General features: G+C 44.6%; 2 protein-coding genes across 2 annotated transcripts in view; one reads left to right on the top strand and one right to left on the bottom strand.

Annotated features, from left to right (window-relative positions):
* LOC311127541 (ras-specific guanine nucleotide-releasing factor RalGPS1-like) overlaps positions 1-26194 on the bottom strand; it is a gene marked incomplete at its 5' end in the record, with an annotated part of 281489 nt that overhangs the window by 178097 nt on the left and 77198 nt on the right.
* On the top strand, positions 2153-22155 carry LOC311128130 (angiopoietin-related protein 2-like). The gene is made up of 5 exons (XM_084160106.1): positions 2153-2247; positions 10298-11226; positions 17501-17694; positions 19918-20188; positions 21163-22155. Exons 2-5 carry the CDS (start codon positions 10332-10334, stop codon positions 21360-21362), a joined length of 1560 nt encoding a protein of 519 aa, XP_084016232.1. The 5' UTR covers positions 2153-2247; positions 10298-10331; the 3' UTR covers positions 21363-22155.

The following is a 26194-nucleotide window of genomic DNA, read 5'->3' as shown; positions in this document are numbered from 1 at the left end:
GCCGATAACAGATCTTCTTCTTCTGACGTAGGTTGGGCAGTGGGCTATTAGTAGTGTTCCCATAAGAGTCTAAGAGCCCCCGAATGGACACTATAAAAAGGGGGATGGGTGGAGGGATTCTGTCCCGTTTGGATAAAGGTGGGGTCGCTAGGTTTGCATTGGGTGTGCGTGTTAAACGTATGAGGAGACATGAGCCTGTAGCGTTGTGAGTATGACACGGAGGCGCCAACGTAGTTATTAACACACACAAACGCACCGGCAAAATCACCAAACAGACACACGAACGCACCGGCAAAATCACCAAACAGACACACAAACGCACCGGCAAAATCACCAAACAGACACACGAACGCACCGGCAAAATCACCAAGCAGAGAAGGGGAAAAATGGCTAATTGACCATTACTTCATAATATCTTGTTTTTAGGAAAACTCCCTTGTCCAATTCCACTGGAGTCTATTTGCATTCTTTTCTCTCGTACGTCCCGGGCGGGCACAGCAAAACCCCAACTTTACTGATGCACCGCGGCAGAGTGAAAACTTAAAACGCTTTCAAACCCCCCCCCCCCCCCCAAAAAGGTCATGAATGTGAAAGCTCTGGTGTGGTTTGGGAGAGACCCTGACAGACGTTTTGGAACAGAGTTTAACAGAGACCCTGACAGACGTTTTGGAACACGTTTAACAGAGACCCTGACAGACGTTTTGGAACACAGTTTAACAGAGACCCTGACAGACGTTTTGGAACACAGTTTAACAGAGACCCTGACAGAGGGGTCGAGCGATGAGGTCCGAGGTTGGAAGTCGTACACGGTCTCCCTACAGGACGACCAGGCATCAGTTCGGATCGCACACTCCCTTAAAAGACCTTTGCTTAATTTTATGGTATTTTTTTTTTAATGGCAAAAGTACTGTTTGTTGATTTTGAGAATCTGTAGCCAGTATACACTTCCTCAAAATAGTTAGTATTAATCTAAAGTAACTCAAGAAATCTGTCTTTGATTTTGATGTTTTTGCCAAAGAGATCTTAGTAATTTATCAACAGATGTTTGGTGCAGTATTTTTCAATGAAGGAATTTCCATGAAAACAAGTTTTGTTGAATGACAAAGACTTTATTGAAGAATCCCTACCGTTGACCAATCACTGACGAAGGGGTGTAGACTTTCGGTTATGAACTTTGGCTTGCCTCCAGAAAAGATGTGTGCCCGAACAGCCCCCCAAAAAAACTCACTGAAGTCCAAAACGATTTTTTTTTCTTCAAAAAATGTCATAATATATGCACAAACTCTACCGAACTGTTTCGTCTAGGAAGCATGCGGACACCTTTAGGGGCTCTCCTTGTGGTCATTGACTAGGTAGAGGGTTAGGTAGAGGGCAAAGTAAATATAACCTGTTAACCAGGTAGAGGCAGTGAGGAAGAGATTAAGCAAGAGGATTTACTCTGGCCAAAATCTGTCCGCGTGAGATAAGTCCTTTTTTGTATGGAGGTCTATGAGAGAGTGTTGAATCAAGTGAGGCTTATTTGATTGAATAGAAGTTTCATAATTTTTAGGCTGTTACAAATGTACTGCTATAAGTGGATGCACGTGGCATTCCGTCAACTTTGAGAAAAACGACTTAGTTGTGCCTGTTCACAAGTGTATCTGCCCTCTCATTGGCTAGAATGGTTCCACCTGATCACACCCACCTTCTATCATTGAGGACATGCATTTCCATTGTTAGAGCGGTCACTCGGCTATCTTTAATATAATAGATCCTCGTTGGTAGAGGGCAGAGTAAATACAGCCTGTTAAACAGAATCGAGATCGATGAAGTAAGCAATATTAAGCCAAAAGGCAGGAGTTTTTTTATTTATTAGAACACGGTTGAATTTGGAGGTATTTTGAACGGCACATAACGGGTGTAGGTCGCTTAAAGCTCAATGATTTATAGGCCTTGTTAAATTTCAATACACTTTCAAAAGGTAATGGTGATTCGGCGATAATTTCACATTTTATGGTGATTAATGCATTGTGAAATATTTACTGACTCTACAAAATGAAATGTTTTTACATACATATATTTTTCACTAGTGTTATTGAGACTCGTGTCGTTTTGCTATAAACATTTGCCTGAGTGAACTGTGACCTTTAACCCTTGTGATATCTGATCTCTAGTCATTTCCACTAGCAGCCAAACAAGGGTCCCTCTGATGGCCACTGACTGAGAGCAGCCCACTTGAAATACCCTGAAGACCCACACATACAGAAGGTAAATGACCCACACCACAGAAGGTAATACGAACAATTGTGTTCTGCAGTTACAGTGAGGGAAAAAAGTATTTGATCCCCTGCTGATTTTGTACGTTTGCCCACTGACAAAGACATGATCAGTCTATACTTTTAATGGTAGGTTTATTTGAACAGTGAGAGACAGAATAACAACAAAAAAATCCAGAAAAACGCATGTCAAAAATGTTATAAATTGATTTGCATTTTAATGAGGGAAATAAGTATGTTTACCCCTCTGCAAAACATGAATTAGTACTTGGTGGCAAAACCCTTGTTGGCAATCACAGAGGTCAGAAGTTTCTTGTAGTTGGCCACCAGGTATGCACACATCTCAGGAGGGATTTTGTCCCACTCCTCTTTGCAGATCTTCTCCAAGTCATTAAGGTTTCGAGGCTGACGTTTGGCAACTCGAACCTTCAGCTCCCTCCACATATTTTCTATGGGATTAAGGTTTGGAGACTGGCTAGGCCACTCCAGGACCTTAATGTGCGTATTCTTGAGCCACTCCTTTGTTGCCTTGGCCGTGTGTTTTGGGTCATTGTCATGCTGGAATACCCATCCACGACCCATTTTCAATGCCCTGGCTGAGGGAAGGAGGTTCTCACCCAAGATTTGACGGTACATGGCCCCGTCCATCGTCCCTTTGATGCGGTGAAGGTGTCCTGTCCCCTTAGCAGAAAAACACCCCCAAAGCATAATGTTTCCACCTCCATGTTTGACGGTGGGGATGGTGTTCTTGGGGTCATAGGCAGCATTCCTCCTCCTCCAAACATGGCGAGTTGAGTTGATGCCAAAGAGCTCGATTTTGGTCTCATCTGACCACAACACTTTCACCCAGTTCTCCTCTGAATCATTCAGATGTTCATTGGCTAACTTCAGACGGCCCTGTATATGTGCTTTCTTGAGCAGGGGGACCTTGCGGGCGCTGCAGGATTTCAGTCCTTCACAGCGCTACCAATTGTTTTCTTGGTGACTATGGTCCCAGCTGCCTTGAGATCATTGACAAGATCCTCCCGTGTAGTTCTGGGCTGATTCCTCACTGTTCTCATGATCATTGCAACTCCACAAGGTGAGATCTTGCATGGAGCCCCAGGCTGAGGGAGATTTACAGTTATTTTGTGTTTCTTCCATTTGCGAATAATCGCACCAACTGTTGTCACCTTCTCACCAAGCTGCTTGGCGATGGTCTTGTATCCCATTCCAGCCTTGTGTAGGTCTACAATCTTGTCCCTGACATCCTTGGAGAGCTCTTTGGTCTTGGCCATGGTGGAGAGTTTGGAATCTGATTGATTGATTGCTTCTGTGGACAGGTGTCTTTTATACAGGTAACAAGCTGAGATTAGGAGCACTCCCTTTAAGAGTGTGCTCCTAATCTCAGCTCGTTACCTGTATAAAAGACACCTGGGAGCCAGAAATCTTTCTGATTGAGAGGGGGTCAAATACTTATTTCCCTCATTAAAATGCAAATCAATTTATAACATTTTTGACATGCGTTTTTCGAGATATTTTTGTTGTTATTCTGTCTCTCACTGTTCAAATAAACCTACCATTCAAATTATAGACTGATCATTTCTTTGTCAGTGGGCAAACGTACAAAATCAGCAGGGGATCAAATACTTTTTTCCCCTCACTGTAAGTAATTCCTATCCCGCTGGCAGGGCAGTCAGACGAGGGAGGTTGAAAACGATTGTAAGGCCTCACCATGCCTGGTAGAGCACACACGTTGCATTATCTCAAGGGAAGGTAATCAAAAATTTGAATGCAACTTTTTATCTTATAAACTATATATGTAACCATGGCCACAACCAACTGTTGCAATTGGCCAAAAGCAATAAAACAACAAACAAGAAATGCTTCCATTAAAAAGTCTAATTGTGTCACACAACAATGCAAACTAAATTGAAGCAAAGCTTATTAGGCATTTTTAATTGGCCAAGGGCCCTACAGAATTTCCATCTACAGTAGGTTATAAAGTCTACTAAAATGGAAAATAGTGAAGTCACACTAAAAAGGAATGACATGATGACATAACCATTTGATATTTACATTTACATTTGTCATTTAGCAGACGCTCTTATCCAGAGCGACTTACAAATTGGTGCATTCATCTTATGATAGCCAGTGGGACAACCACTTTACAATATATATATATATATATATATATATATATATATATATATATATTTTTTCTTTGGGGTGGGGTAAGGGGGGGTAGAAGGATTACTTTATCCTATCCCAGGTATTCCTTAAAGAGGTGGGGTTTCAAGTGTCTCCGGAAGGTGGTGAGTGACTCCGCTGTCCTGGCGTCGTGAGTGAGCTTGTTCCACCATATGACTTGCTATTCAAGGTTCAAGTCCATCAGGGACAGATGGGTGCAGGTGGGTTGGGGATGTAAATTCAAAAGTAATAAGGCTGAAATTAATCACCTGTAATGACAACGTGTCACAAGAAATATGGAGGTGCATCACATCATCTGTAACTCATAAATGGGACCATGCCCAGCAAATGACAGCAATGGAGTGAAAACTTTCCAATCCAGTCTCAAATCAAATGTGGTGATCCCTAACCCAGGTAAAGAAAGTCACCTATCCCAAATACACTACATATATCTCATTTCAAAATCATGGGCATTAATATGGAGTTGGTCCCCCCTTTGCTGCTATAGGGAAGGCTTTCCACTAGATGTTGGAACATTGCTGTGGGATCTTGCTTCCATTCAGCCACGAGCATTAGTGAGGTCAGGCACTGATGTTGGGCGATTAGGCCTGGCTCGCAGTCAGCATTCCAATTCATCCCAAAGGTGATCGATGGGGTTGAAGTCAGGACTCTGTGCAGGCCAGTCAAGTTCTTTAACACCAATGTCAACAAATCATTTCTGTATGGACCTCTCTTTGTGCACGGGGGCATTGTCATGCTGAAACAGGAAAGGGCAATCCCCAAACTGTTGCCACAAAGTTGGAAGCACAGAATCGTCTAGAATGTCATTGTATGCTGTAGCGTTAAGATTCCCCTTCACTGGAACTAAGGGGCCTGAACCATGAAAAACAGTCCCAGATCATTATTCCTCCTCCACCAAATTTTACAGTTGGCACTATGCATTCTGACAGGTAGCGTTCTCACGGCATCTGCCAAACCCAGATTCGTCCGTCGTGATTAATCACTCCAGAGAACGCGTTTCCACTGCTCCAGACGAACAGTTATTGTGCTGACGATGCTTCCGGAGGCAGTTTGGAACTCGGTAGTCAGTGTTGCAACTGAGGACAGCACTCGGCGGTCCCGTTCTGTGAGCTTGTGTGGCCTACCACTTCGTGGCTGAGCCGTTGTTGCTCCTAGACGTTTCCACTTCACAATAACAGCACTTACAGTTGACCGGGGCAGCTCTAGCAGGGCAGACATTTCTAAAATCATATGAGGGTGCCACATTAAAAGTCACTGAGCTCTTCAGTAAGGCCATTCTACTGCCAATGTTTGTGTATGGAGATTGCATGGCAGTGTGCTCAATTCTATACACCTGTCAGCAACATACAGCTGAAATAGCCAAATCCACTAATTTGAAGGGGTGTCCACATACTTTTGTATATATAGTGTAACTCTCTGAATGTAATCACACTCCTTTAGTACACAAACACACTGAAGTTCCATTTTCTGTTCTATTCAGTCAACTTATAAAGTAGTGGAAATATAATGCCACAAGACTAATGCTTTACCATCCTAAACAACTGACAGTAGGGGGTGATCACGCTTGTGTTCTGTTCTCGATTGTGTTGCTGAACATTCCAATGTTGCCCAGTCTTTTCTTCTGTTTCTGACCCGCATAGTGACATCATCAAAACATGGTGGGCACTCTGATATCTGACAATATGCCAAGGATGATAAATGGGAGCAACAATCTAATCAACATTGTAAAGGAGAACAACAATCTAATCAACATTGCAAAGGAGAACAACAACCTAATCAACATTGCAAAGGAGAGCAACAACCTAATCAACATTGTAAAGGAGAACAACAACCTAATCAACATTGTAAACGGCACCTCCGTACTTTCAGGCTCTGATCAGTCCCTACACCCAAACGAGGGCATTGCGTTCATCCACCTCTGGCCTGCTGGCCCCCCTACCTCTGCGGAAGCACAGTTCCCGCTCAGCCCAGTCAAAACTGTTCGCTGCTCTGGCACCCCAATGGTGGAACAAGCTCCCTCACGACGCCAGGACAGCGGAGTCACTGACCACCTTCCGGAGACACTTGAAACCCCACCTCTTTAAGGAATACCTGGGATAGGATAAAAGTAATCCTTCTACCCTCCCCCTACCCCACCCCAAATAATTTAAATAATAATGATAATAATAATTTGATATATTGTTAAGTGGTTGTCCCACTGGCTATCATAAGGTGAATGCACCAATTTGTAAGTCGCTCTGGATAAGAGCGTCTGCTAAATGATGTAAATGTAAATGTAATGTAAAGGAGAGCAACAATCTAATCAACATTGTGGCTCTCTTATAAGAGTTGATCAGTACTGAGAGTAATGCATGGAGTTTCTACGCATTTAGGAGAAGAGACTGGGAGGTGCCACACACCCTTAGACATCCTTAGGTTGTGCTGTCAGATCAGAGGCGCCATTCTGTTCCACCTTTATACTGGATGTGGTTGTCTAGAATCTGCCCATTGGACTCCCCACTGCCGTGCCGTGTGCCCGACCATGACGTCAACTGAGCCTAAACGATCCACCCCTGGGTTAAATCCCACTGTAGACAGACGGGTACCTCTTAAAGCCCACTATGTGTGTGTGTCTGTACGTGAGAAACAACTAGGATTTGCTCCAACATTCAAAAGTTTGCGTTGTAGATTTGAAGACGGTCTAAAGGATTCGTAGGGAATGACCTTGTACGCTCTACCTGTGCCATGCGCCAAGCTTTTTGTTGATCTAAACACAGAGAGACATTCCTTCTAAACACCCTTTGGGCGATATATCGAGCTCTTTGGCTAATTACTCCAAGTGATAATGGATATTTTGATGCCAGAGGTAGATCAGAGACTCCAGGAGACGGGGGATTTCAATTCATGCGACAAGTGTTTATACTCTGATGCGAAGCAGACCTTGAGTGGTAGAACACGTTCCACTGGTGCATCCTCAACCAAACGCCTTCCCATTAAACCAGTGCTTCTCAATTATTTTCTGTTACGCCACTCCCCTAGGAAGAAGTAAACATTTCGCGCACCGCCAACTCTCCGCCGCGACTGTAAATAGTATAATTTGTCTATAAAATTGTTATAAGTACACCTCTGCATAACATTGTATCCTTATTAACATTAAAGAAAACAAAAAAAGAAAAAAGAAAGAAATACAGATCAACTTACAACAAAGAATAACTTTATTAACATTGTTTTTTTAGTCTGTAACAGAAAAGACTTAAAGTGCATCAATTTGCCAGAAATTAAAAAATAATTTCAATCCTTATTTAAACTGTAAACATTTTTTGACCATTTGATACTGAAAAATAAAATAAAATATAATCAATAAATAATAATACATTCAAATTGATCAGCAACATTAACGCAGGAGTACAATATATGAAACCCTTTGACCTATAAAACAAAAATGAATAAAACAATGTGCTGATTTAAAAAAAATCAAAATGAGGAAGTCAGGATTAATGGCTACAATGAGCACGTTTTGCAGTGCACAGCTTTTCGAAGCAGGGTTTGAAGCATGATACTGCAACTCTCAGCTCCTGCTCAATGTTTAGCTGGGACCTGTACTTGGTCTTCAGTGCAGCAACAGCAGAGAAGCCAGTCTCGCAAAGATAAGATGTTGCAAAAGGAAGAAGAATGCCCCATGGCCCTCTGTCCTAAGAGTGGATACTGCCTCTCTACACTCAGCCAGAATTCACTCAGTGTCTGTGATGTGAACCTCAGTCTCAATGTGGAGTCAGACGTCATATCAATGAACTGGTCCTCCTCTGTCGAGCTGAAACCAGTTGGAGCTGGTGCATTGAAAGGATCTCTCACCCAGTCATATTGGGAACTGTTTTCAGGGAAGTACTTTTTAAAGAATCCCATCAGTGATGCAATATGCTCCTTAATATATGGAATCACTGAGGTGGCATCATAGTCAGTAGTGTCAACAAATTCATGCAGGTTCTCGAATGAATCAGTATTTCCTTCATCAAGTCGCCTGCCACACATTGCAAGCTTTCGAGTGAAAGAGCTGATCTTGTCTGTGACCTGAGGGAGGTGTTTATCTTTCCCTTGAAGCTGTAGATTTAGTTCATTTAGCTTTCCAAATATGTCACTCAGGTAGGCCAGCTTTGCCAGGAAGTTCTCATCACTAAATGTTTCTGCGAGGTCATACTTGTGCTCCTGCTCCGAAAACATTCTTATCTGCTCTCTGAGCTCAAAAACCCGGGACAAGACTTTTCCTCGTGACAGCCACCTTGCTTCACTGTGAAACAGCACAGCTTGATGTTCAGCTCCCATCTCCTCACAGATAGCAGAGAAGACTCTTGTTTTTAGTGGTCTGGTCTTTATAAAATTGATTACACCTACAATGTCAGTCATAACCTCACTTAATTCAGAGGAAAGGTGCCTTGATGCCAGTGCTTCTCTGTGTATAACACAGTGTGTCCACTCAGCATTAGGTGAGGCCTTCTTGATGAGTGCCCGAAGTCCTTTTCTCATCCCTGCCATGGTCTGTGCACCATCACTGCAAACACCAATGCAGTTCTCCCACTTTAGCCCATTCTCAGTCAGGAAGCAGTCCAGCATTTTGAATAGCTCTTCAGCTGTGGCTCTGTCTCTGACATATTTACAAAAAAAGTAGATCCTTACACGGGGAGTTTGTCATGTCAAAACGTACATAAGCGATAAACAAACAGTCTTTGTTGCTGTCAGTTGCTTCATCGAACTGTACGGCAAAACATTTGTCTTTGAGTTTATCTACCAGCTGTTCTTTAAGATCGTTGGCAATGTCATTTATACGTCTGGCGACAGTGTCATTGGACAGAGGGATAGTTTTTATTTTTGCAGCACTTGCGTCATCCAGCATGACAGAGACCATGTCTAATGCTGCAGGCAGTATCAGGTCCTCTGCTATGGAGTGGGGTTTTTCTGCACTGAGCAATTTGGTACGCCACCTTATATGATGCTAACAGCTCGCTGGTTTACTGAAGTAGCATTCACAAAGCGGGACGATTGTTGGCAATATTCGGCACGTTTTCGCTGAAAAAACTGAAGCGGCTTTATCAGCGTGATTGGGCTGTAATGTCTTTAAGTGACGCCTTCATTTATTTGGCTTCATGCTGTCTGTCCCCTGCCAACATTTTTAGACACAGTAAACATACCGGTCTTTCCTCGTCTCCCACCGTAGTCACAGTGAAGCCAAGCGCTACATACGCTTCGTCATATTTCCTCGTCTTAGCTTTAGGGAGCCTTACGTTTGTCTCATTATCTCCGTCTCCCTCCGCCTTTCTTTTCATCCCTGTTGAATATGTTTCCATGGTGTCTCTTAAGGGTTTGTTATCTGCACTTCATATCTCCTGCTCTGTGCTGTGTGCTCTTGTTCCGTGCAAAAAAAACCTACTCCCTGCGGAAAAATAAAAGCATGTTCCCCGGGGTCACACGCCCCCCCCCCCCCCGGCATCGCTCCGAGCCCCCCCCCTCCCAGGGGGGCGCGCCCCACTATTTGAGAAGGACTGCATTAAACCCACTGGTTTACATTTCTCCGTTCAAAAATTGGATTTATCCGGCCGAAGGGTAGGACACCTGAGAGTGCTGACTGGGGAACGTAAACAATCTCCTTGTGTTGGTCACTGTTTCTATGCAGAGGGTGTCAATGAATGTCAGACAACCGCAGTATGAGCAGGGCTTGGCTTTTCACCAAAACTTCTCTAAAAAACTTTGACTGTGTACTTACTGGGACTGTCTTTTGCTTTGATATACATGTCTACACTAAATGTCTGTGGTTAATGAATGCTGTTGGGAGAGGAACAGACTTGATTATTTTTCTCCCTCGCTCTTCTCTTTCAAAACAGAGACCGTTCTTGTAAGGGCGCTACGGGCTGCAGTATGATTCCCCCTGTGGTTGTTCCACTGGTGCTGCTGCTGGTCTGCGGGCCCGGCTCCACACTGCAGGTGGGGGCCGAGGAGTTGGAGAGCATAGACGAGGTTCTGGAGCCGGAGTTCCTCTACGCTGGACGCACCAAGCGTGCTGTGTCAGCTGACGCCTCCTCGCAAGTGGACAAGTGCTCCTACACCTTCATCGTCCCCCAGCAAAAGCAAACCGGCGCCATCTGCGTCAACTCCAAGGAGCCCGACAGCCTCCTAGAGAACCGGGTCAACAAACAGGAGCTGGAGCTGCTGAACGGCGAGCTTCAGAAGCAGCGGCGACAGATGGAGTCGCTGCAGCAGCTGGTGGAAGTGGACGGAGGCATCGTCAACGAGGTCAAGCTCCTGCGCAAGGAGAGCCGCAACATGAACGCCCGCGTCACGCAACTCTACATGCAGCTGCTGCACGAGATCATCCGCAAGCGCGACAATGCCCTGGAGGTGTCGCAGCTGGAGAACCGCGTGCTCAACCACACCTCCGAGATGGGTCGGCTGGCTTCGCGCTACCGCGACCTGGAGCACAAGTACCAGCACCTGTCCACCCTCGCCGGCAACCAGAGCGCCCTCATCGTGCAGCTGGAACAGCACTGCCGCCGAGGGGGCCACTCGTACGGGGGGGAGAGAGAAAGGTCTCGCCCTGTTCGCCCCCAGCCCCCCGTTGTCCCACAGCAACCTCCGCAGCAGAGGCCGGTAGCGCCGCCAGTAGCTAGCAAACCCTACCAGCCGCCCACCTACACCCGCAGCAACCAGATCACCAACGAGATCCAGAGTGACCAGAATTCCAAAGCGCTGCCACCTCCGCTGCCCACCATGCCCAGTGGCACTCACCAGCCGTCCACCACAAACAAGCCCTCAGGTGAGTACCTTCCCCCTTTGATCTTTGACCTGAAACATTTCTCTCTCTTTGTCGATGTTATTATTGAGGTTAGACAGAAGCAGTAATTCAACTTGTCCAAGAAGTCAGTAAGCTCAAGAAACATTTATTCAGTCATAATCCTCAAAGGGAACTCCTGACAAAACCTGTACGCCATGTCCATGTGACCATAAACTTACACCTATGTACACGTGATCATAGCTATGTGTCAATCCAAAAGGGAAAACATGTTAACTTTTTACCTTGGAGTGTGCCGTTATCCTCTTCCTGAGGTCTCACAGCAGATTTATGGAAATAATAGTTACATTAATTATACGGCTCATAGATTGTTCTAGACATATTTTCTTAAGTGTCTCCCTCCAAGGGGAGACCTCTAAAGAGTTCCTGCATTCCAAAGAAAATACACTTCGCTCAGTCACAGGAGCATAAAGAGAGATACATTTATCCATCCTGCTGCGACACAGAACAAAATCACTTTCACTCCTCACAAATCCTCAAGACAGGGGAAAAAAGCTGACAGACATACACAGCGAGACTCTGGAAAAGGTATTGGCTAGCAGCCCATCTAAACACGCCTCAACAATATTTATTGAGCCGTGCATTGTCCGAATCTGTCCGTATGTTTCAATACACTTAGCCAGTGGGATAACCAAATTGTAAAGTGGTTATCCCACTGGCTATAGGGTGAACGCACCAATTTGTGAGTCGCTCTGGCTAAGAGCGTCTGCTAAATGATGTTAATGTGCCCTTGAGCAAGGCACTTAACCCTAATTGCTCCTGTAAGTCGCTCTGGATAAGAGCGTCTGCTAAATGACTAAAATGTAATGTAAATGTTAAAAAGGGGATTAGGCTGAGAAGAGTAACGAGTCTGAAATGTCCTCTGAAAAGAACACAGTCCGAAATGAACAGGCAAAACCAACTTTAAACCATCCCCGCAAACATATCACACTCTTCCTTGTGACTGCTCATTCCAAACCAGGATCTAAAGATCGCCGTGTCTGACCATGAATTTCATAGGGCTGGATAACCATGTTTTTAAGTGAACAGAAGGATCTCACGGTGGGGGTGCAGAGAGGAGAACCACACGCTATCGCTGGCTGCTGAGGGGTTAGCAGCATGCACAGCATTGTCTCAGAAGCATGCACAGCATTGCCTCAGTGCATAAGCCTCAATCAACCCTGAGTTTTTGACAACCGGGAGATCCACACTGTACAGGTGATTTGATTAAAAATGGTGGCAGCATTCCACATGGCTTAAGATCCTCTCGGTAGCTTCTGTTTGACAGGTGCTGTGGAGTGTCTCCAACACCTGAAATTGGGCAGATTGGCTTGGCCCCTGTCCAAAAAAGCTTGCAAACAAATTTGAGCACTCAACACGTACGTTTCAGCGTCCACTTAGGGAAGAGCTGTGTTGGGATGTCGCTTTTCATCACTATGTGGAAGCCGTGGGGCGTTCAGGAGTATGTTGAGTGTTCCGTTGCTATGCAACAGGTGGGCAAGTCTGCCGCAAGGTCAAAACTAATACTTAGGAACAGAGGAATAGAAAATGTGTGATTGGGAAAGTGATTGTTTTGGGCCAAAAAAAAAAAAAAGGACACCTACAGCAGAATTGCTGTCATATGTTCCAGCAACACCCTTGACTCAAAATAATCTGCTAACACAAATTACACACCCTCTCAGTGCAGACCTTGCAAAACAGTGAATTACATTTTTAAAAAAGAGATTCCTCATAGCTCTCCCTGCTCTTCCAAAGGCAACTTTCGTAATTGCGAGTCATGATGCAAGTCACAAAACGTACTTTAGCCCAGCTGTGTACGAGTGTACAATCATTAATATTCAGTCACAAAACGTACTGTAGCCCAGGCGTGTACAATCATTAGGCTAATATTATAACATATAATACAATCATTAATATTCCGAAGATCATCTTTGGACCCAGGCACTGGCCGACTCTAATCTGCGACATGTGACGGGGAGCGACGGCAACGCCAGGCTCTGTATTCTTAGTGCCATCCCCAAAAGGGGATTATTGGAAAGGATACGAGGGACCAAACAGGGGTTTGGGATCTCAGGGATTAGCTATAATTTGTCAGGTTCTGGGATATTTTACGCCTCTGTGGAAAGTATAATTTGTCAGGTTCTGGGATATTTTACGCCTCTGTGGAAAGTATAATTTGTCAGGTTCCGGGATATTTTACGCCTCTGTGGAAAGTATAGCCCCGGGGATCATAGTCAGCCCTGTAGAGATTTGTAGAGATTTTAAAGATGTTTGTGGGTTTTGCCTTCTCTGCTTAATCCATAGCAAAACTATTTATATTACTACTACTGTTCTACCTTTACAAATGCTACCACTATAATGATGTTGTACACAGGGAGAGAGAGAGAGAGACAGAGACAGAGACAGAGACAGAGAGAGAGAGAGAGAGAGACAGAGAGAGAGAGAGAGAGAGAGAGAGAGCGACAGAGAGAGAGACAGAGAGAGAGACAGAGAGAGAGAGAGAGAGAGAGAGAGAGAGAGAGAGAGAGATGTGGGGGGAGACCCACTGCACAGCAAACACAGAACGGCTATCAATCATATATGAGAGATATGATAGATTTTTTTGTTGCCCTGTGGGCATTTTGGGGGGAATTGCAGGAAGATAGCTATCCTCAAAAAAGGGGGGCTATGCAAAACTACGGTACGCCACTGAAAAGAGGTGTAGTAACCGTTAGTTACAAGAGCCTGATTGGTTGCTGCTGTAGTTGATCGACGACAAGCTGGGAGCAAGAGACTGCTTAGGAGATATCAAAATGCAGACGTATGCCTGCATTTAGGCTTCCACTCCCCCGAGTGATGGTCCTTACAGCCTTCAGTTTCTGTCCGACCCGGAGTTCTCCACAGCGGCCATTAAATCACTTTAAAAGTAGAGCGTGAGGAGGAGGAAGAAAAGAGGAAGCATCAGCTCGTAAATACAGGCTCAGATCTGTGTGCTAGGAACCAGAGTGTATCCGCAATGACCTGGGGGGGGAAAGAAAAACAGGAGACAAATTACATTTGTCTGGCCCGTTTTCATTGGCAGCAGGTGACAGTGAGCTTCCTGCAGAGCTTGACTACTGCTTGAATTACCTCAGGCCTTTAAATGTTCCCCGTGTTCTCCTAAATAGTGGAGAGACAGGTTTAAAAGTGGTTACATCAGGACTTACACTGATTGGTCAAAGTGTCTGGTAATGAAATAAACCACCCCCTTTAACACTAGCAGCGGCCTGGCCTTTTTAGCCCATCGGTACCTGCTAGAGAACGTTGCTGGGGCGTCCCCTTTAGACTATGCATCACATGCATATCAATTTTTTTTTAAACATTTTTAGTCATTTAGCAGACGCTCTTATCCAGAGCGACTTACAGTTAGTGAATACAACACCATGCTCTATCAACTGAGCTACATCCCTGCCGACCATTCCCTCCCCTACCCTGGACGACGCTGGGCCAATTGTGCGCCGCCCATGAGTCTCCCGGTCGCGGCCGGCTGCGACAGAGCCTGGATCTCTAGTGGCACAGTTAGCACTGCGATGCGGCGCCTTAGACCACTGCGCCACTCAGGAGAACTATCAACCCTCAAGGTAAACATAAGCACCTTGGCTTGATAAATAATACATTGACAATTCTAAAGCATGAATTGCACGAAGAAATATTTGTGGAAATATATCCATGGAAAAATATAACAATAGTTATTTATTAGTTAAGGATGTGTTTTGTATAATTCTACAAAAGTGTCCTAGCGAAAGAACGTAGGCCTAGAGCCAATTTTCGATACTTCCAGCCAATGACGCGTCAACATTCTAACAGACTAATAAATACATTTCATATATGCTATCGGATAGAATAATCAATTGGTTGTGTTTATGAAGGTCTTAGGTAACATTAGAATACTAAAAAATGATTATTTCAAAGACCATAATAGCCTGTTCATTGGTTTATGTTCCTCTAGGCTGTAAGTAAAAACAAAAACAAAAAACACTAGTTCAAGTCCACCACAATGAAGTCCATTATAATATTGTTTTGGCCGGTCTAAAGAAACATTGTGGAAATAAGAAAATGTATTTAAAAGAAAACAGAAAAGCATATTCTACGTTTATAATGTTACTAGTCTTTGCGCTTAGTATCCAGAGCAATGCTGCCGCGTGAGCGGTCATGTGCTGAACGCATGGATAGCGCAGATGTCCTTGGAAAAAGTTACATTTGGAAATAGAGCGGCACCTCTTGAATTTTGTAAGTTCTGAGAAAGTGTCATAGAAACTGCAGAATATGCTCTTTCTGATACTATATAGAAATCAACAAGGTTTTACCTGCATGTGACTCTGAGGGAGGATTTGATAAAGTGATGCTCCTTTCCCTGCATCTGTCAATTACACGATGTACAATTGTACGACCTGATAATATTGTAAATCAGACTATTGTCAATTTAATCTCGTCTATTGGCTGACTCTTATTTGATGTGAAATTAGTTTAGGTGTAGTTTGAATGGTCCGGCTGCTCAGGCTGACCTGGCATCGTTTGCGTCCCCCGCTGATCGACCTGGATAGAGTCAAGGATATGTTTCACATTATTCTAAAAGGTCTACTGCAACACGTAGCATGTTTTTGTTTCCTTTACAATAACTCTGATTTGTTATAGAGTTTTAGTAAATAAAACAGTCCCGTAACAGCTTCTTTTTTTTTTTCAAAGTAAAACGTAAAAGAGCATGGTATCAACCCACAAGGCACACGCGGTCAAATGATTTGCTATAGACATGAGCGCCAACGCTGATAAACAGGCATAACACAAACTCGTCATTACACTATTGTCTTTCTAAATTAAAATCAACATTTTCACCCTCCTTATCATTCAGTTAGGCCTAATTTAAAATTCAATTGTTAAGTAACGTGCACAATTATCGCTCACTCGTCCATTTGTCATTCATTCAGTGAGGAGCGAGAGACGCATTAGCGCCTGGGGCATTTTTATTATTTCCATTTGTCCCGTTTTCTGAATGCTCTGAGGACTTTAACTATATATATATATATATATATATATATATATATATATATATATATATATATATATATATATATATATATATATATATATATATATATATATATATATATATATAAATGTTTTGCTAGATTACTGAGTAGACACCATTATGTGGGATTCCCAGTACTCCTGTCCAATATCAATTGAACACTTAGAAGTTGTTGCACACACGCTATCCTGCTAGTCATAATAAAAACACTCAGATTGAACCGAAACATCCCTAAACGGTCATTGAGAGCCAGCAGGAAATGATGTCGTTGGGTAGCAACGCTTGCATAAAACACTGCTATCTAGAAGGGTGGGGAGGGACAGTATGACACCTCCAGAAAACTGGCTGAATACAGGGTCATGTCAATTGCTGCAGCGGTCTGCTGTGCCATTTTCGACATTTCTCGTGTAAAAGTCACCGACATTTACCTCATGTGGAGACACATCTGTGGCAGGTTTGGTCAAATATTTCTTCCTGAATGATGAGACGATGGTTTGTCATTTAAGTTTCCAGTACACCTCAACATTAGAGTTTTTTTTTTTTTTTTTTCCTTTAGTCAGCACTCAGGCAGAGGAAATCAGCATCGCCAGGCTAAAAGGAACATATGCCCAATAAAATTATATTAAAACAGCTGTGCTATTGAGAGAAACTTTTAGAGTACCTGATAATCTACAGGCTACTGTTAAAGTAAGCCTGCCACTAAAGTGCTACCACTCCCTGCAGCCCTCATGCCAGTGTTGTTCTTGGCCTGCGTCAGCCTACCGGCAGCTATTCCCCCATCCCCCAACTACAGCCAAACGTCAATTCTAGGCCTTGCAACAGAGTTTTTCCAGCAACCAAAAAAAAAAAAAAAAAAGTCTCAGGATTTCTAAGAGAGCTGTAGAACCTCACAATAAGGGGCTACACCTATGGAGATACTCAGCTTAGTGGACGAGAACAGGTTTCCAGGGTGTGTTTCAAGCAAGTGGGAAGAGATTGAGCTCAGCTGGAGGGTTGAGAGAGTGGAGTAAGCTAGACAACTTTCCCTTCAATCTTTCAAAATCAGGGTTCTGATAACTAAAAAGGGGAAACCCAGAGAACAATAGGACCCTGTACCAACCCATGGTTGACCACATCATTCCATGGAAAACATTACCCAGCTGGGTTTAACCAAAAGCTTTCACCCTTGGTCCTTTGTTCACATGGCACTACTTTAAAATCATGACCTCTTTGCAGGGCCTTTCAAGGACTGCCTTGCGGCTCTAGAGGAGGGCCACACCACCAGTGGCATGTACCTGGTCAAGCCTGAGAATGCCAACCGGTTGATGCAGGTGTGGTGCGACCAGAGCCACGACCCCGGCGGCTGGACAGTTATCCAGAGGCGCCAGGACGGCTCAGTCAACTTCTTCAGGAACTGGGACACCTACAAGGTAAATGCCCATGAAGGTGGCTGTCTTATGTAGAACAGTAGATTCATGTTTTAATGCCCAGATAGAACAGGCAGTGAAAATAGCTTTCCTTTCTGGGGGAATGAATCAAGACAGGATAAACTAAAGGATCACAATACAGCTCCACTAGAAGCCTTCAACAAGGGGAGTTGCTTCCCTTTAGATCTACCTTTGTTATTGAGGTTCTAATGAAAATCAGCCAGGTAGCCCAAACTTTCTATAGGCTATTATCAGCCAGGTAGCCCCAACTTACTATAGGCTAATATCAGCCAGGTAGCCCCATCGTACTATAGGCTAGTATCAGCCAGGTAGCCCCATCATACTATAGGCTAGTATCAGCCAGGTAGCCCCATCATACTATAGGCTAATATCAGCCAGGTAGCCCCATCATACTATAGGCTAATATCAGCCAGGTAGCCCCATCATATAGGCTAATATCAGCCAGGTAGCCCCATCATATAGGCTAATATCAGCCAGGTAGCCCCATCATATAGGCTAATATCAGCCAGGTAGCCCCATCATATAGGCTAATATCAGCCAGGTAGCCCCATCATACTATAGGCTAGCATCAGCCAGGTAGCCCCATCATACTATAGGCTAGTATCAGCCAGGTAGCCCCATCGTACTATAGGCTAGTATCAGCCAGGTAGCCCCATCATATAGGCTAATATCAGCCAGGTAGCCCCATCATATAGGCTAATATCAGCCAGGTAGCCCCATCATACTATAGGCTAGTATCAGCCAGGTAGCCCCATCACACTATAGGCTAGTATCAGCCAGGTAGCCCCATCACACTATAGGCTAGTATCAGCCAGGTAGCCCCATCATACTATAGGCTAGTATCAGCCAGGTAGCCCCATCATACTATAGGCTAGTATCAGCCAGGTAGCCCCATCATATAGGCTAATATCAGCCAGGTAGCCCCATCACACTATAGGCTAGTATCAGCCAGGTAGCCCCATCATACTATAGGCTAGTATCAGCCAGGTAGCCCCATCATACTATAGGCTAGTATTTCACTACTCTTCATTGTTACTGGTAAAAAACAAAAACAGCAAAGGTCATTTGAGTCCAGGGTTTGATTGAATTGGTCCACACACACACACACACACACAACTCTTGCATGGACTAATGAAAAGCACATTGACGAGAAACAGCTTCACTGGACACGAGCAACAGAACCAAACCAATGCCAAGACGACCGTGTGATCAAATACGGAGCAGAATTCCCTTAAGTCATACCTTGAGTTTCACTCTCTGAGGGTCACATGTGAATCATTGAATAAGTGAGTTAGGATCTATTCTCAGTTCCAACATTTCCATTTGATTGTGCAACTGTATTGTTTTCAAAAAAATAGGAGCTGGAGCGTCCCAAAAATGTTATTTGTTGAGTTTCTCCAATAATTCCACAACCATTCGATAGCACAAAGCTGTCAAACAGTCCACACAAGATATCATGAAACGATATTAAAAATAAACTAAATAAATAAAAAATAAGAAATCTATGGGAGATTTGAGCCTTACAGTGATCTAAGGTCCTAATATCCATGAAGTGTGGTTTACCCCATTTGCCACGGGTCTGAACCAGAATGTCGTCATACATTTAGCGGCTAGAGATTCACATCCTGCGGCACAGAGGTCGGACTGGCTTATTTGGATAAATTCCCCCCCTTCCCCTTTAAAGTTGAGTCCAAGAACACAAAACATTTCCAAGCCCACCACCCCCCTCTCCCTTCTGGCAACGAGGCACCTTAAGACACACAAATTACAAAATGACAGGCTCATAGTTGGCAGGGTAAAGTGCTCCCTCCAGATTCAATCCATGTGTGGTTTAATGGGATCTATAGTCCCAGACCCACAGCGACCTCTGGGGAAGAGGACACATCATGTTATTATGCTGCCACCACTCTTTCCCTGACATCATACCAGTCATGTCGCGCACATGCTTTAGTCCCTTCTCCCATCTTTGACAAACGGGTGAACGGGAGATGTGTGGTCCTGGAAGCATTTACTGCATAAGGAGCTTTCTAAAGCAAAACGGTTTTTGAGGGGGGAAACAACAGCTCTGTATACAAGCGTGGACTACATTGTGTGCGTTTTGGGAGGGTGGACTGGCACTATGAATGTCGGCGCCTTTGAACGGAGCATTTAGATTTATCTGCAGCATTATAAAAACATCTCCCTCCTGCTTCTACCCTCTCACAGCAAGGTTTTGGTAACATTGATGGCGAATACTGGCTGGGTCTTGAAAACATCTATTGGCTGACCAACCAGGGCAACTACAAGCTTCTGGTGATGCTGGAGGACTGGTCAGGACGCAAGACGTTCGCCGAATACGCCAGCTTCCGTATCGAGGCAGAGGCAGACTTCTACAAACTAAGAGTGGGTCGCTACCATGGCAACGCCGGGGACTCCCTCACGTGGCACAACGGCAAGCAGTTCACCACGCTGGACAGGGATCACGACGTGTATACAGGTGAGAGAGGAAATACACACCCTGTGGTGATTGCTGCTATTACTCAGAGGAACAGTTTACCGTAACAGACAGTGATTCATTGGATACACAATAACCAGCAGATCAACAGGAGACTGTGTGTCATACTCTGAGATTTATGGCACACACTTTAGTCTTCTGATTCATTGGGTCAGACGTGGTCGTGGTCGAATCCAATATCCCTGTTAATTTCTCAGTGTCCTTCAGAAGTCTTCCAGGCAGACGTGATTAATAGCGTGCTCATATATATATATATATATATATATATATATATATAGTATGAAAAATGTATGCACTCACTAACTGTAAGTCACTCTGGATAAGAGCGTCTGCTAAATGACTAAAATGTAAATGTAATATAGATATATAGAGAGATAGATAGATAGAACACTGTTTGGACGCTTAGGCGGCCTGCCAAAGGACTTCAATTGCAGAAAAATCCCTGAGTAGGACTGATGATCTAGGATCAGTTTAGCCATTTAGATCATAATGAAACAGATTATATGGACTGATCCTAGATCAGGACTCTTACTCTCGAATGCTTTGTGGATATGGTCCCAGGTTGCTATAGCGCTGCAAAAACAATTCAGAGCCGAGAATGAGGGGAACAAGGAAATATTAAAAGACCACCTATGGGGGACTTTGCCAAAGAGTATTAACCCGAGGGTTTGCACAGTGGGACAGACTGTACTGATTTCTGATCAAACCGCATGGGCAGAGCTAGGTCCTCTGTGTGAATTTGGGCAGCACAAGTATAAGCCTTTTGAAAGCATTGTTATGAGGAATACGTATTCAGCTTTAGAGCAACTGTACTATATAAGAAATGGAAAACGGTTTGGGTAAAATACGGAGATTATTGATAAAAAAATAAAATAAATAAAAACATTTAAACACATTGATTTGCCACTTAAAAGCTCTACTTTGCATTGACTACATACTGCATCATTTTTTTTTAGGTAACTGTGCCCATTACCAGAAGGGTGGCTGGTGGTATAATGCCTGTGCTCACTCCAATCTGAACGGCGTGTGGTACCGGGGAGGCCACTACCGCAGCCGCTACCAGGACGGCGTCTACTGGGCCGAGTTCCGCGGCGGCGCTTACTCCCTGAAGAAAGTGTCCATGATGATCCGGCCCAACCCCAACACCTTCCACTAAGATCACAGTTCGCAGAGCGAGAACCAACCGCAGGAAACCTTTTGTTATTATTATTTTTTTTGAATGGGCATTTCCTCCAACGTGACCCCCGTTTCCTCTGTCCTGAGAATAGGTGCAATTCATTTCAGCTTCTGTCCTTTTGTTTTCTTTTGATTCCTTTATCTCTTTACGTACATAAATATATAGATATAGCATAAAAGTGCAATGGCTGTCTTCTGTATGGCTCACAGGGCCAGTGTGGTGTTTTTCCCCCACAAGGGGTTCAAAGCCCTCTCGCAGAACTCATCTAGCGTTCTTTGGAGGCACAGTTCCACATGGTTTACCTTCTCGTTGAACTAGCAGGGCAGTCAAGTTCCCTCTGAGGAGCTTGCGAAACAATTGCAATTAAAAAAGACACAGGACCTGTGCCTTTCGGACACTGACTTTGCACATATGCTGAACGAATGCAGAAGTGATGGTGCCGGCTTTCATTGTGTTGCTCTACAGCTGCCGACAAATGAAACCAAGAGAGAAGTTTGCATTACAGTTTATTCATTGGTTGTGAAAAAGGGGAAATATTTTTATGTTTTTTTTTGTTGTTGTTCATAAATATACATATAGCAAATCTCCATAAAGAACGTTTTTTGACGGTTTCGAGTCACTACGGTTATCTGGCTGTTATGCAATATTATTAGTACTGATGCTTTGAGTTTTATACTTTGAGGAAAAGTGACACAGGAATTCATATCCGGTGACCCCATCCAAAAACACTTACTGGAAAATAAATTGCTACTAGTTTGTTTTCGTTCCTGCCAACATTTTAAGCCTAGATTATTTACAGGAGGGTAAACCAACTATTTATTTAGAAAGATATATATTTCCCTGTAGTTTACCATAAGTCATTTTGATCTAACAAGTGTCTTTATTTTGGCGAAACAACTGAGCCAACAAAGAAGCTCATTCATTTCCACAGCAGAGCAGAGATTCGCGGCAACTTCAGATCTGCTCAGCTACTGTGAGGAATTCTCTATTGGGGAGGGGTGGCTGGCTGGCTGGGTGAGTGTCATGGGGTTCGAAGGGGAGGATACAGAGGAAAGGGGAGGATGGAGCAGAAGGGGAGGGAGGAGAGGGAGGGGAGGGAGGAGAGGGAGGGGAGAAAGGGGAGGATGGAGAGGATGGGGAGAATTGGAGAGGGAGGGGAGGGAGGGGAGGATGGAGATGATGGGGAGGGAGGGGAGGATGGAGATGATGGGGAGGGAGGGGAGGATGGAGAGGGAGGGGAGGAAGGAGAGGGAGGGGAGGAAGGGGAAGATGGAGAGGGAGGGGAGGAAGGGGGAGAGGGAGGGGAGGGAGGGGAGGATGGAGAGGGAGGGGAGGGAGGGGAGGATGGAGAGGGAGCGGAGGAAGTGGAGGGAGGGGAGGAAGGAGAGGGAGGAAGGAGAGGGAGGGGAGGGAGGATGGAGAGGGAGGGGAGGAAGAGGGAGGGGAGGGGAGGAAGGGGTTAGATGGAGAGGGAGGGGAGGATGGAGAGGGGGAGAGGGAGGGGAGGGGAGGAAGGGGAGGATGGAGAGGGGGGAGAGGGAGGGGAGGAAGGAGAGGATGGAGAGGGAGGGGAGGAAGGGGGAGAGGGAGGGGAGGATGGAGAGGGAGGGGAGGAAGGGGGAGAGGGGAGGATGGAGAGGGAGGGGAGGAAGATGAGGGAGGAGTGGAAGGGGAGGATGGAGAGGTGCTTGGAAAGGAGTCTTCATCGCTTGTCCTAATGAACCATTAGGGAGAATGGGGTCAACCAATCTATCCAACCTCCCCCAGAGGTGTTGACACTATGGATGCCCCCAGAGGTGTTGACACTATGGATGCCCCCAGAGGTGTTGACACTATGGATGTATTATTGTTTACCAGCAGGAGGGCAAGGGAAGACCTGAAGTTGAAAGGTGATGGTGATGCCATCGAAAGGGCCTTGCCAAAAGTACGCCATCAAAATATATGTTCAGTGAAGATACCTTTTTAAAGTGCAGACACACACATTTTTTTATGGACAAACGGCCCACCGGTTACGTAACTAACCACCGTCCAAACGACACCCGACAATCCCAGTTAACCTCTCACAACCATTATAATCTCCTTTCATGCAGTCCGAGCTTTAAGGCAAGATGGACGAGGGTAAAGAACAACGTTGCAGCTTCATTGATTCAGATGGGCGATCTTATGAGTCCAATTGCTCTGAGTATTTTGAGGTCAAATAGGGGTTATATACAGTGAGGGAAAAAAGTATTTGATCCCCTGCTGATTTTTTACGTTTGCCCACTGACAAAGAAATGATCAGTCTATAATTTGAATGGTAGGTTTATTTGAACAGTGAGAGACAGAATAACAACAAAAAAGGCCAGAAAAACGCATGTAAAAAATGTTATAAATTGATTTGCATTTTAATGAGGGAAATAAGTATTTGACCCCCTCTCAATCAGAGAGATTTCTGGCTCCCAATTGTCTTTTATACAGGTAACGAGCTGAGATTAGGAGCACACTCTTAAAGGGAGTGCTCCTAATCTCAGCTTGTTACCTGTATAAAAGACACCTGTCCACAGAAGCAATCAATCAATCAGATTCCAAACTCTCCACCATGGCCAAGACCAAAGAGTTCTCCAAGGATGTCAGGGACAAGATTGTAGACCTACACAAGGCTGGAATGGGCTACAAGACCATCGCCAAGCAGCTTGGTGAGAAGTTGACAACAGTTGGTGCGATTATTCGCAAAGGGATGAAACACAAAATAACTGTCAATCTCCCACGGCCTGGGGCTCCATGCAAGATTTCACCTCGTGGAGTTGCAATGATCATGAAAACGGTGAGGAATCAGCCCAGAACTACACGGGAGGATCTTGTCAATGATCTCAAGGCAGCTGGGACCATAGTCACCAAGAAAACAATTGGTAACACACTACGCCGTGAAGGACTGAAATCCTGCAGCGCAAGGTCCCCCTGCTTAAGAAAGCACATATACAGGGCCGTCTGAAGTTTGCCAATGAACATCTGAATGATTCAGAGGAGAACTGGGTGAAAGTGTTGTGGTCAGATGAGACCAAAATGGATCTCTTTGGCATCAACTCAACTCGCTGTGTTTGGAGGAGGAGGAATGCTGCCTATGACCCCAAGAACACCATCCCCACCGTCAAACATGGAGGTGGAAACATTATGCTTTGGGGGTGTTTTTCTGCTAAGGGGACAGGACAACTTCACCGCATCAAAGGGACGATGGACGGGGCCATGTACCGTCAAATCTTGGGTGAGAACCTCCTTCCCTCAGCCAGGGCATTGAAAATGGGTCGTGGATGGGTATTCCAGCATGACAATGACCCAAAACACACGGCCAAGGCAACAAAGGAGTGGTTTAAGAATACGCACATTAAGGTCCTGGAGTGGCCTAGCCAGTCTCCAGACCTTAATCCCATAGAAAATCTGTGGATGGAGCTGAAGGTTCGAGTTGCCAAACGTCAGCCTCGAAACCTTAATGACTTGGAGAATATCTGCAAAGAGGAGTGGGACAAAATCCCTCCTGAGATGTGTGCAAACCTGGTGGCCAACTACAAGAAACATCTGACCTCTGTGATTGCCAACAAGGGTTTTGCCACACAGTACTAATTCATGTTTTGCAGAAGGGTCAAATACTTATTTCCCTCATTAAAATGCAAATCAATTTATAACATTTTTGACATGCGTTTTTCTGGATTTTTTTGTTGTTATTCTGTCTCTCACTGTTCAAATAAACCTACCATTAAAATTATAGACTGATCATGTCTTTGTCAGTGGGCAAACGTACAAAATCAGCAGGGGATCAAATACTTTTTCCCCCTCACTGTATGTGTCCTGTTTCACACAAGCACAAATGTGTAACCTGTACAGTGTGTGGTGTGAAATGGAGATGTGTTTTCTTGCATATCCCACTCCCCCTGAGACACCCTCAGAGAGTGGGGTCCCGGCCAGGGCCTGCCATGATTGACGGCGAACCTGGAGCAATTAAGTTTCAAGTTTTTAATGTCACATGCACAAGTACAGTGAAATGCCTTTCTTGCAAGCTCTAAACCCAACAATGCAGTAATCAATATTACGGTTACTGGGCCAACGCTCTAACCACTAGGCTACCTGCCGTCACAACGAGACCAAGTGTGTCAAACTCGATCATTACAAATCCCTTTTGGGTGAGATCCCAAACTCACGCTTCAGTTTCTCAACCTCGACAGAATACAGACAAGTGGTTCCCTGTAGTGTTCACACAATCTCAAACAAGAGGTTCCCTGTAGTGTTCACACAATCTCAAACAAGAGGTTCCCGTACTTTTCACACGTCAGACAAGAGGTTCCCTGTACTGTTCACACAACGTCACGTCAATAATCCAGTCCTCTCTGTACATAAGTCGTCCTCATTAAGGTTATTTTTGTAAGGTATCAAACTGCTGTGTATTACCAGAGCCTTGTAATAAAAACAGAGCATTCAGGGCTCGAACCAGTGTATAATAAACTATGTACAGCCTCTTTGGTGTTTTCTTTTGGACAGCTGTGGAGGTGAATGAAATGATACAGCACCCAGATAGAAACTGGGACAGATACACATCGGGGAGAGAGAGAGAGAGAGAGAGAGAGACAGAGAGAGAGACAGAGAGAGAGACAGAGAGAGAGGGGGGCTTAGTGATGGTGGTCTCCATAGGCGTTAGGACCCCTGCCTCTTTCTATGGAGTTCTTAACTACTCCGAGGGGCCAACAAGGCCACGATGCCCAAAATGAGACAAAATAGTCAACAATTTAAATAGGCAACCCAAGGGACTGGTTTAACCTCGCCGACACTCAAACAGCTCCAGT

The sequence above is a fragment of the Coregonus lavaretus genome (assembly GCF_964263955.1).
Source record: "Coregonus lavaretus genome assembly, chromosome: 4".
NCBI classification, from domain to species: Eukaryota; Metazoa; Chordata; class Actinopteri; order Salmoniformes; family Salmonidae; genus Coregonus; species Coregonus lavaretus.
The sequence above is the reverse complement of the archived record's forward strand: the minus strand, read 5'-3'. Positions and strand labels throughout refer to the sequence as shown.